The 12,953-nt window shown below is 37.2% G+C and overlaps 1 protein-coding gene across 3 annotated transcripts in view; it reads right to left on the reverse strand.

Annotated features, from left to right (window-relative positions):
• ZC3H13 (zinc finger CCCH-type containing 13) overlaps positions 1 to 12,953 on the reverse strand; it is a 100,569-nt gene that overhangs the window by 52,516 nt on the left and 35,100 nt on the right. For all 3 annotated transcript variants that reach the window (XM_002712953.6, XM_008259990.5, XM_008259989.5), the window contains exons 6-8: positions 12,541 to 12,680; positions 11,175 to 11,335; positions 4,877 to 5,074 (exon numbers count right to left, since the gene is read on the reverse strand). In XM_002712953.6, coding sequence (XP_002712999.3) covers positions 4,877 to 5,074; positions 11,175 to 11,335; positions 12,541 to 12,680 — 499 coding nt within the window. The remainder of the gene's footprint in view (positions 1 to 4,876; positions 5,075 to 11,174; positions 11,336 to 12,540; positions 12,681 to 12,953) is intronic.

Below are 12,953 nucleotides of genomic sequence, written 5' to 3' on the forward strand. Positions count from 1 at the left end.
GGAAAGATGATCTTTAGCCTGACCATATTCCAACCAAAAATTTTTAATGCTGCTATAATAAAGGATGTGATGTGATATGAGGATATTCAAGTTACATATCATTTTGGAGGGAAATGTGAAAATAAAAAAGAAAACATTCAAAATACAAATAATTTCACCTGCAAACCTGTATTTTCCTAAAAATAGAATATCGATTTTTCTCAATAGTTGTCTATTCCTCAAATACAAAAATGTTTACATAATGTAATACTTATACTTTAATCTTTAAAATCATTATGCAAAATATATACTTTTAAAAAATGAAATGTACTGGCCGGCGCCGTGGCTCAACAGGCTAATCCTCCGCCTAGTGGCACCGGCACACCAGGTTCTAGTCCCAGTCGGGGCGCCAGATTCTGTCCCAGTTGCCCCTCTTCCAGGCCAGCTCTCTGCTATGGCCCGGGAGTGCAGTGAAAGATCGCCCATGTCCTTGGGCCCTGCAACCCATGGGAGACCAAGAGAAGCACCTGGCTCCCGCCTTCGGATCAGTGCGGTGTGCCGGCCGCAGCGTGCCGGCTGCGGCGGCCATTGGAGGGTGAACCAACGGCAAAAGGAAGACCTTTCTCTCTGTCTCTCTCTCTCTCACTATCCACACTGCCTGTCAAAAAAAAAAAAAAAAAAAAAAAAAGTACTATGGGTAATTGGAAACTCAGATTTTGTTCTCTTGATAAAATGTAATATGGAGGCCAACACTGTGGCACACTAGGTTACTCTGCCTGCAGTGCCGGCATCCCATATATATGGGCGCCAGTTCTAGTCCCAGCTGCCCCTCTTCTGATCCAGCTCTCTGCTGTGGCCTGGGAAAGCAGTAGAAGATGGCCCAAGTCCTTGGGCCCCTGCACCCGCATGGGAGACACATAAGAAGCTCCTGGCTCCTGGCGTAGCTCCGGCCATTATGGCCATCTGGGGAGTGAACCAGCAGATGGAAGACCTCTCTCTCTGTCTCTACCTCTCTCTGTAACTCTTTCAAATAAATAAATAAAATCATTTTTAAAAAATGTAATACAATACACATTTCATTTGTAGAAAACAATTAGGTTGTACAATTATCATATTTATTAAAATAAATCATTTTAATTTGCTCAACAAACATTAATGAGTACATACCACATTCCAAGTATTGTTTGATGCTAGGATAGAGACATGAAGAACATAGACAAAACCACTAACATCATAATAATGTTGATGATAATAACAGGTAACATATTGCTACTATGTACATGACACTGTTTTAATAGCTTTTATATATTAACTTATTCAATCTCTATGACAACCTTATTAGATAATATAATGGGTTATTTTATCTGTCAACTTCACTGGGTCACAGTGTGTCCTGATATCTGAATAAACATTATTTTTTAGTGTGTCTGCAATGCTTTTCTAGAAGAATTTGGAATTGATACTGGTGAGCTGAGCAAACCAGAAGGTGTATACGCATTAGGGTGGGAATTATCCAATCCCCTGAGGGCCTGAATGGAATAAATAGGGGAAGGAAAGCTGAATTCTTTTTACCCAAGTGCTTGCACTGAACACTGATATTCAGCTGTTGGCATTCTTGGACCACCAGCTTATAGACAGTAGATCATGGAACTCTTCAGCCTCATAAATGCATGAGTTGGTACCTTAGATAAATGTCCATATACACTCACAGTCAGCCCACCATATTCAGATTCAAGACACCACAGAAAAAAAATTTTAGAAAATAAAATTGCATATGTACCAAACACACAAGCTTATCTTGGTTCTCATTCCCTAAACAATACTCATACAATATAATGGGAAAAGAATATATTTTCTTTTTTTTAACATATTTTTTTTTTATTTGAGAGAGTTACAGAAAGAGGAGACACAAAGAGAGAAAGAAGTTTTTCATCTGCTGGTTCACTCCCCAAATTGCCAGGCAGAACTAGGCTGAACCAGATGCCAGGAGCTTCTTCTGGGTCTCCCACATGTGTGCAGGGGAGAAGAGATTGATCTTAAGGTCTTTCTGGGGGCCAGCACTGTGGCATGGCAGGTAAAGCTTCAGCCTGCAGTGTCAGCATCCCATATGGGCACTGGTTCTAGATCCAGCTGCTCCTCTTCTGATCCATGTCTCTGCTATGGCCTGGAAAAGCAGTAGAAGACAGCCCAAGTGCTTAGGCCCTTGTACCTGTGTACAAGGTCAGTGCTGTGGAGTAGTAGTAGGGAGACCTGGAAGAAGCTCCTGGGCTTCAGATTGGCCCAGCTCCAGCTGATGCGACCACTTGGGGAGTGAAACAGCGGATGGAAGATCTCTCTCTTTGCCTCTTGGTAACGCAGCCTTCAAATAAATAAATAAATCTTAAAAAAGAAGAAGTTGTTCTCTCTCAGCCATGCACTGTCTGTACACAAAAAAGCTACTGGTTTTTATATTAATTTTATATCCTGCAACTTCACCAAACTCTTTTATGAGTTCCAATAGTCTCTTAGTGGAGTCTTTTGGTTTCCCTATATATAGGGTCAAGTGATCTGCAAATAGGGATAATATGACTTCCACCTTTTCAATTTGTATCCCTTTGGTTTTTCTTGCCTAATGGCTCTGGCTAAAACTTCCAGGACTATATTGAATATATATGGTGAATATACCAATGGTGAGTGTGGGGATTCTTGTCTGGTTCTGGATCTTAGTGGAAATGCTTCTAACTTTTCTCCATTCAGTGATGCTGGCTGTGGATGTAAACCAACAGAATAAAAACTCCAGAAATCAATCCACCCATCTATAACCAATTAATCTTTGACAAAGGAGCTAAAATTAATAACTGGAGAAAGGACAGTCTCTTCAACAAATAGTGCTGGGAAAATTGTATCTCACTGTAAAACTCTCTTCAAAAAGACAGTTGGGGGCTGATGCTGTGGTGTAGCGGGTAAAGCCGCCACCTGCTGTGCCGGCATCCCATATGTGTGATGGCTTGAGATCTGGCTGCTCCACTTCTGATCCAGCTCTCTGCTATGGCCTGGGAGAACAGTACAAGATGATCCAAGTCCTTGGGCCCCTGCACCCACATGGGAAGACCCGCAGGAAGCTCTTGGTTCCTGGCTTCGGATCAGCAAAGCTCTGGCCATTGCAGCCAATTGGGGAGTGAACCAGCGGATGGAAGACCTGTCTCTCTCTATGCCTCTCCTTCTCTCTTGTATAACTCTTTCAAATAAATAAATAAATAAGTCTTAAAAAAGAAAAAAGAAAAAAAAGACGGTTGAAAAAACATAAACCTATCAATGACATCAAAGATATAGATATAGACAGACAAACGGGGCTATATCAAACTTAAATATTTTGTGTTAAAGGCCATGATAAAAAAGTGAAAAGGCAATGTATACAATGGGAGAAAATATTTGCAAATCTTATCTCTGACAAAGAATCAGTATCCAGAATGTATAAAGAACTTCTACAACTCAACCGCAGGAAAAAAAGAGCAAATAATCCAATTTTTAAAAAATAAGCAAAGGAATTGAATAGATACTTCTCCAAAGATGACATACAGATGGCCAACAAAAATATGAAAATATATTCACATCACTAATAACCACAGAAATGTAAACCAAAACCACAATGATACGTCTGCTCACACTTATAAGGATGGTTACTATCAAAATAACTGAAAATCAAAGTGTTGCTGGGATATGGAGAAATTAGAACTCTTGTGTACTGTTGATATTATAAAACAGTATGCAGGTTCTTTAAAAAAATTAAAAACAAAACTGTATGATGCAGTGATCTCACTTCTGGGTGTATGAAGAGGCTTCAAATGTTGATGGAGGGGTCAGTGCTGAGGAGTAGTGGATAAAGCTGCCACCCGCAGCACCAGCATCCCATCTGGGCACAGGTTCAAGTCCTGGATTCTCTACTTCCAATCTAGCTCTCTGCTATGTGTGGCCTGGGAAAGCAGTAGAAGATGGCCCAAGTCCATGGGCCCCTGTACCCACATGGGAGACCTGAAGAAGCTCCTGGCTCCTGGCTTCAGACTGGAACAGCTCCAGCCATTTGGGGAGTGAACCAGTGCTTGGAGGACTTCTCCCCCTTTCTCTCTCTGCCTCTCTGTAATTCTGCCTTTCAAATAAAAAAAAAAAAAGTTGATGGAACATCTGTATCATCTTTTAATTCTATTTTCCACAAACTTTTTAAAACCTCTTCAAGTATCCAAAGGAACTGAGAGCAGGGTCTCAAAGATATTTGCACACCCATGCACACAGCAGCACTAACACGATAACCAAGAGGTAGAAGCAACCCAAATGTGCATTAGGGACAAATGGATAAATAAAATGTGACAGATACCACATGAAATATTATTCAGCTTTAAAATGGAAGGAACTTCAGTCAAATACAACAATATGGATGAACACTGAGGGCATTATGCTAAGGGAAATAAGGTAGTCACAAAAAGCCTGGTATTCTATGATTGTACTTATATGAGATAGCTAAAGCAGTCAAATTCATGGAAGCACAAAGCAGAATGATGGTTACCATGGCTAGGGAAAGGGAGGAAAAAAACGAGCTATTGTTGGATGGGTACAGAAGTCAGCTATTCAATATCAAAAAGTTCTAGAGCTCTGTTTAACAACATCAATTCATTAAATACTAGTGAGCTACTTAAAATGATTAACATAATAAATTTTATGCTTCCATCACAATTAAACACTTCAAAAATAAAGTTTTAATGTTTATTGAACTTTCCATGACACATTATGGGAATAACTGCACATATATATATGATTAAACACAAAATAAAAAAATACATTACACTAATGCCTAAAACCTTCTGAAAAGTAAATAATCTAGATTCTACAGAGTAATAATGTAAAAACATACAAGCCTACTTACCTGGGCTTGTCTCGTTTTTCTCTCTGTCTTTCAAAATCTCGTCCTCTGTCTTTTCCATCTCTTGGCTTTTCTTCTATCCTATCTTTTACTTTATACTTCTCTTTGTATTTTTTCCCCAGAGCAATATCTTCTGGTATCGGAGGAGGTGGACTAGGAGTACGTGGTCCTTTCTTTTTACTTTGGTTGCTTTTTGAATTCCTGAAGATAACATAAACCTATCATTAGAGGTACAAATATTTCGAAATGGAAACATTTTTAAGCACTTTTTAAAAATGTTGGCTTTACTTCCAATTACTTGCCTTTTACTATATGTATACTAGTAACCCATATACAGAGAACAAATCAAAGGAATGAGCAGAGTATTAATGTACTTGCTACTTATTTTGCTAATACTGCTTATTATTATATAATTTGAAAGGTAGATTTCAGGGAAAAGGTAGGGTTGAAGTGGAAAAGAACTCTAGGAAAGGAAATAATATTACAAAATGAAAGTGCTTGAGCTGCATTTTTTAAAATGGTATATAGAAAAGCAAATGAAATAAAAATCCCCTATTTTGTACTACCTAAGAATAACTATTGTTAACACTTTTGATATACTTCCACACTTTTTCCATGTCTCTTTCCTTATCTACTCATTTAAAATTGGATAGCTGCATGTGTAAGAATGAAGTTGGACCTTTACCTTGTACCATATACAACAACTAAGTGAAAATGGATTAAAGATCTAAATGTAAAATCTGAAACTATAAAACTCCTAGAAGAAAATACAGAGAAAAAGATTCACGATATCCAACATGTCAGTGATTTCTTAGCTATGACACCTAAGACACAGGTAACAAAATCAAAACTAAACAAATAGGACTAAATCAAATTTGAAAATTTTTGTGTCAAAGGATACAATCAACAGTGTGAGCTAACCTACAAAACATGAGAAAACATTTGCAAGGACCGGCGCTGTGGCACAGCACGTAAAGCTGCTGCCTGCAGTCCCAACATCCCATATGGGCACCAGTTTGAGGCCCAGATGCTCTACTTCTGATTCAGCTTCCTGTTAATGTGCCTGGGAAAGCAGCAGATGATGGCCCAAGTGCTTGGGCCACTACACCCACGTGGGAGACCCAGAAGAAGCTCCTAGCCCCAGATCAGCACAGCTCCAGCCATTGCAGACAACTGGGGAGTGAACCAGCAGATGGAAGATCGCTCTCTTACTCTCCCTGCCTCTACCTCTCTGTAACTCTGCCTTTCAAAAAATAAATCTTTAAAAAAAAAAAAAAGAAAGAAAACTTTTACAAATCATATTCTAGGAGGTCCCAATTATTCTCTATTTTCTAATCACTGGAAATGGCTGGTAATCTCTCCCTTTTTTTCTTTTTCATATACCAGACACTCACAGAATATCCTATTACAGTATTTTATAAAACTTTTCGTATTGAACATAGACATAGCACAGACATCTTTCTCTTTATTATAGTTACTGCATCTCTTGTCAAAATTAATCTGTCATCCCCAATTCTCCTGCTGCTTTCCCTATCTTAAAATTTTTCTTCAAATTCAGTAATTCTTTGAATAGCAACCATTGTACTATATTCCTAATTATTAATAATTCTAATATTAATCTCGTTATTCTGATATTTTCAGTCAGAATCATTTTTCTTCCCCTATATCCTTTCTCAAAGATTGCCATCTGCCAACAACCATATTAGCCACATTTTTAAATTAATGAAAATTAATCAGCAGTTAGCATCTGAAAGGAAACAAGTTTTAAATTTTCAAGATAAAATGATGGAGGAATTAACACAAACTGCATTTTCACATAACTGCCTGTGATATAAACCAGTTGGATGTTTACCAAACTTTCCTCTGGGGCACAGTGCTGAACCATACTGTATTACATTTTTTTCCAAATCAGGTATGGCCAATTGATCAAGATCCGGCAAAAGGAATGTTGATTGGAAGTGATGAATACCATTTTCAGGCCTGCCTCTCAAAGGGTTCTAACAGGCAATCATAAATATAGTGCTGAATAAACACAGTAATCCATATTTTTCTTTGTACATTCCATTCTTTGGATCCCTTAAAAGTATAAGAAAATGAAGCCATGGTCAAAAGAAGCCTGGGTTACCAAACTTCCATGTATGAGACAGCAACCTGTTAATCAGAGACACCCAGTTTCACCTCACTGGAGAAATAAACTTCTATTGCGCTGAACCACTGATATTTGGGGACTCAGCTATTATTCCATGGACTATCCTAACACACTAAAGTACAGAATTTTTTCACATTACCTTCAAAAATATACATGGTTGGAAAACAATTGTGTTACACTGCTTTCAAATAGAAGGGGCCAAAATTGGTTTTGTGTATTCTGAAGTTAATAATATTTTTCAATTTTTTTTTTTAGTCAACTGATTAGTGGTACAGAGTCTGTTTGTGACAGAGTCCACTTGCCTACAAGCCCGCAATGGTCAGGAATGGGCCAGGCCAAAGCTAAGAGCCAGGAACTCAATCCAGGTCTCCCACACAGGTGGCAGGAACCAAATTACTTGGGCCATCATCTGTGGCCTCCTAAGGTGCATTCTAGTAGGAAGCTTGAATTGGGAGCAGAGCTAGGATTTGAACACAGACACTTTAATATGGCCTGTAGGCACCCTAACCAGTGGCTAAAAGCTAAGGCAAGGGGACAACGTTGTGGCGTAGCAGGTTAAGTCACCATGCACAAGGGCAGAATCCCATAAGAGCACTGGTTCCACTTGGGATCCAGCTCCCTGTTAATGCTCCTGGGAAAAACAGCACAAGACAGATTGAATATATGGGTCCCTGTCACCCCCATGGGACACTTGGATCCTTCCAGGCTCCTGGCTTCAGCCTGGTCCAGCCCCAGATGTTGCAGCCATTCTGGGGAGTAAATCAGCAGATGGAAGAGCTATCTCTCTGTCTTTCCCTCTCCCTCTGTAGTTCTAACTTTCAAATAAATCTTAAAAGCCTAAAACAAAAGGCCAGCACCGTGGCTCAATAGGCTAATCCTCCACCTTGTGGCGCTGGCACTCTGGGTTCCAGTGCTGGTCGGGGCGCCGGATTCTGTCCCGGTTGCCCCTCTTCCAGGCCAGCTCTCTGCTGCGGCCTGGAGTGCAGTGGAGGATGGCCCAAGTGCTTGGGCCCTGCACCCATGGGAGACCAGGAGAAACACCTGGCTCCTGCCTTCGGATCAGCGCAGTGCACCGGCTGCAGTGCGCCAGCCTTTGGAGGGTGAACCAGAGGCAAAGGAAGACCTTTCTCTCTCTCTCTATCTCTCACTGTCCACTCTGCCTGTAAAAAAAAAAAAAAAAAAAAAAAAAAAAAACCAGAAAGCAAAAGATGAACAACTGACCCCATTTCCCTACTTCCATCAGTTTTAGATACTTTATTTCTCTCCAAAATCACTGCTTCTGAACAGCTTTTGACATATCTCAGACTCCTTTATATAAAAAAACTATAAAGAAAAATTTAGCTTACTCAATAAAAACTAAGATTAAAAATGCACATAGACAAAACATGTAATATATGGCTTTAAATCACAACGTATCTCACTTATTGGGATAAATCTTACCATCAGACTATATCACACAATTAATGCTAAAGGAAAATGCCACCTTTCAAGGAAAAGTGTGAATTTTAATTTGGCAGTAATTGTATCTTCTATTCAATATGATAACCTAGTAAGACCATGGAGTTTATCTGATTGTCACCTCAGCTAATTTACTTACATGGAATGAAATACTCCACTGAATTCTACCTGAAATGCTAATCCATACGCATACCTTATATGTCTACAAACAGCTTATAGTAAGAATTAGCAATGAAATTAGAAGTTGATTACTTGACATACTCTAGGCAATATAAACTGCACAGCTGAAGAAATTGTATATTTAAATCAATGTTTTCTTTGTACTTTTAATGGAACTCTTTTCCAGGCTCTTTTGCTCCTATTATGAAGTTAATGGTACATTTTAAAGTTAACAATATAGTAGAATCCAGGAAATACAGTAGTTAAATCAATGTTATTCATGAGAAATATTTATCAAAGAACGAGTTACTAACAAAGTAGAGAGGTTATACGAAGAGGATGAAATCAAAGAGCAAGTAGGGTAGATTGCATCACTCTACAGTTCAATCTCTTCCTTTTCCCTCTGCAATATTTACTCAGTCCTAGTAAGGAAAGGATCAAGTCAATTTTAGTGAATGCCTTATTACAATGCAAAGCTCTATATAAAGTAAGTGCTAGGGGAAGACAGGACAATGAACCACTGAGATCTCAATCTTCAAGGAGCTTAAACTTAATAGAAGTTGTAAAACACACATGCCACAGCTGAAATATAATGCAAAAGGCAATTACTATTAACAGGAAGGCATATACAAAACCTGATAGGTACATAAAGGTAAAAGAATTTATGTTAAGTGAGAAGTGGGGAAATTTAATGGGAAATACAGAATTTGAGCTAGAGATTCAAAGATTCAGGATAGAAAAAGGTAGTAGGAAAACAGACAAGAATATTGGTTAAGACAGAAAGATCAAAGTATGACTGCCATGCTAATGAATCTGAATTTCATTATATAGAATGGAAAACCACTGAGTTTTTCAATGGAATGATAACTTGACTGAAATTTTTCTTTTAAGATTTCTCTGACAGCAACTATAAAATGAATGGGTTGGAGTAAATGAATGAAAATGTGTATCTTTGTCCAGGGGTAGATATTACATAAAGTAAATAGTAGGGTGATATAATAACTTAATTAAAAAGTAGCTGGAGTCTGAAATAGAGTGAGAATCTCTAGAAACAAGGAGATAAATATGAATTTCATTAAGAGTTCATACAGACAGGGTTTTCCAGCTGATCAAATATTGGGAGGGAAGAGAATTTTAGGTCAGTTTTTTGTTTAAATAAAATGAGCATATGCACTTTAATTAAATAAAATTTATTAAGTTTCATGTTTTCTGTTATGTAGAAAATACAAAAAAATTAAGAATAAAACTGACATCTTTGGATCTGATTATTGTTTATAGCCCCTATCTGTGTTCTTGTGGAACTGTGCTCTTCTATGTTTTACTTCCTGAACATTATGGTTAGTGCTGTATTAAGCCTTTGATTATAAAGTAAATTGAAAGTATTGCAAAAATTAAAGAAAAAAAAGATAAAAGACCTTAACTATATCTCATATTCCTTTATGTAAAAAAACTATAAAGAAAAATTTAGCTTACCTAATAAAAGCTAAGATTAAAAATGCACACAATTGTAATCCATAAGTCGTACTTTGGAAATTTATATTCATTAAATAAAAGTTTAAAAAAAAATGAAAAATACACACAGACAAAACAGATAATATATGGTTTTAAATCACAATGTATCTCACTTATCAGGATAAATCTTACCATCAGACTATATCACACAATTAATGCCAAAGGAAAATGCCACCTTTCAAGGAAAAGTGTGAATTTTAATTTGGCAGTAATTGTAGCTTTAGGGAGGGAGGAAGAGAGATAAATATGGTTATCTTCTCAGAACTGTATCAATGAAATACATGAAATCTCCTACCTTTATATTAATAAAAATTTTATAAATTAAAAAAATTAAATATACAAAGTGATATTAAATGAAAAAAGTCTCCTATGTAGTCTCTCAATGTGGTAATATTTAATCATCTAGATTTTTATTTTTTTATTCTATTTCTATTTTTATTTATTCAAATGGCTACTAAAATAATTCCAAATAATACACTCATGCTCTTAGGTATATATCATAAAGAATTTAGTTGCTTAATCATGTAAACAAAGAAGAAAGTTAATAAACTAGAAGCTGGAAATCACATAAACTGTTCAACAGAAAAGTACATAAATACAAAGTCTAAATACTAAAATGAATGAACTAAGACTATACATAACAATATGGATAAATGCAAAAAAAAAGTAACTGAAAAAGCAAGTTGTAGAAGGAAAGTTACAATGATATATCTGTAATATGATGAAACAGATGAAAGAAATATTATAATACATATAATTGAAAGTACAAACACATGCACAAGTATCATAAACATCAATGTATTGTTTATATTTCTTAGAAAATGAAAAGCTCTGACACATATGTGAACATGACATGCCTTTCTTTTATAGTTCTCTATCATTTTCTTTTCACCAAAACATTTCACATTTTTAGAGGAAAATATACACCAAGTATTTAAAAATACCGTTTTATAACCTTCTAGTTCTTTGTAATCTCACTTGAGAAAAAGCTCTTTTATTCCAGCAATAATTATCCCTACTGACCTCTGCTGGTCCAACAGGGGAGAAGATACTGCAGATGTCTTCCTGTCTTTCTTGTTAGCTGAAGATGACGACTTGGGGCTTGATTTCCGCTTTGGAGATTTACCAGACTTTCCTAGAGAAGGTGATGGAGACAATTTTGATCTAATCACATCCGGTGAAACCTTTCAAAATAAAAATCAGTAAGTTAACTGAGGAACTTCTCTACTCATTGTTCAAAAAAAGCATGTATTTTAAAATATCAGATTAAAAATTATCATTATGGGCATCATGTACTGATATTAGACTCCTGAACCCATGCTTTTAGCCAATACGATAATTAACTCCCTTAACATACACTAATACCAATAAAACAAATTATAACTATGAATTTCAAAATAACCTCAGAAAAATCATAAATTATATTCAAATGAATTATATCTCTATTCTTTAAAAAAGAAATAAGAAGGGCTGGCTTTTGGCCTAGCAGTTAAGATGCCATTTGAGACATTCGTATACCATATCAGAGTGCCTGGGTTAAAGTAAAAGCTCACACCCGATTCCAGTGTCCTGGCAATATGCATCCTGGGAGGTAGCAGGTGATGGTTCAAGTAATTAAGCCCCTGCCATTTACACAGGAAACCTGGATTGAGCTCCTGTTTCCTAGCTTTGGTAAGGCTCAGTTTTGGCTATTGCTGACACTTGGGGACTAGGAGAGAGAGCACACTCTCTCCCTTTCTCTCCATCTGTCTTTTAAATAAATAAAATAAATAAATAAACAATAAAATTTAAAAAAGAAACAAGGCAGACACATAGACTCAAACTCCATTTCCCATTAGCTGATGTCTATCTCCAACAGTTTTGCCCACTTGTTCAAAAGCAAAAATAATTCCTATTTATCTAAGGGATTGTGAAGATTAAATGATTAACAGAAACAGCTGATGTACACTGAGTGGATCAATATATTAATATCCTAGTATAACTTAAGATGCAGTAAGCTTTGATTTTTCTCATCAATGTGCATGTTTACATTAATTACTAACATATTTATTGTAATAAATGGCATACCTCCTTTTTTTTTTTTTTTTTGACAGGCAGAGTGGACAGTGAGAGAGAGAGAGACAGAGAGAAAGGTCTTCCTTTGCCGTTGGTTCACCCTCCAATGGCCGCCGCTGCAGCCGGCGCACCGCGCTGATCCTGGCAGGAGCCAAGAGCCAGGTGCTTTTCCTGGTCTCCCATGGGGTGCAGGGCCCAAGCACCTGGGCCATCCTCCACTGCACTCCCTGGCCACAGCAGAGGGCTGGCCTGGAAGAGGGGCAACCGGGACAGAATCCGGCGCCCCAACCGGGACTAGAACCCGGTGTGCCGGCGCCGCAAGGTGGAAGCATACCTCCTTTTTAATGATAATTTCTTCTCTCTTCTCCATGTTTTCTTGTTCCAGCTTCATTAATTCCCTCTGAATTTTCTGACGTTTCATTTCCAGTGATAACTCATGAACATAATCATAATTAATATCTCCATTGTCAGAATCTTTAAAATAAAAAAGCCCATGGATTGTCAGAAACAATCACAATTATCTGTACCAAAAACTATAAAAATTTTCAACTATTTTTATAGAAATAAAATGGCAGATTCTTGAATGAGAGTAACAAACTTCTAAAGGTAAAAGGAATAGGTACCATTTCTGTAAAGGATGAAAATCACAATTAATTACAGGACATTATGTTAAGTACAAATGAGCCAAGCATAGTCAAAGACTGCATATTTTCATTCATATCTGGAAGTTTAAAAAGTTGAATTTGG

Source organism: Oryctolagus cuniculus, chromosome 9, assembly GCF_051225735.1.
Source record: "Oryctolagus cuniculus isolate XC-2025 breed Fujian yellow rabbit chromosome 9, ASM5122573v1, whole genome shotgun sequence".
NCBI classification, from domain to species: Eukaryota; Metazoa; Chordata; class Mammalia; order Lagomorpha; family Leporidae; genus Oryctolagus; species Oryctolagus cuniculus.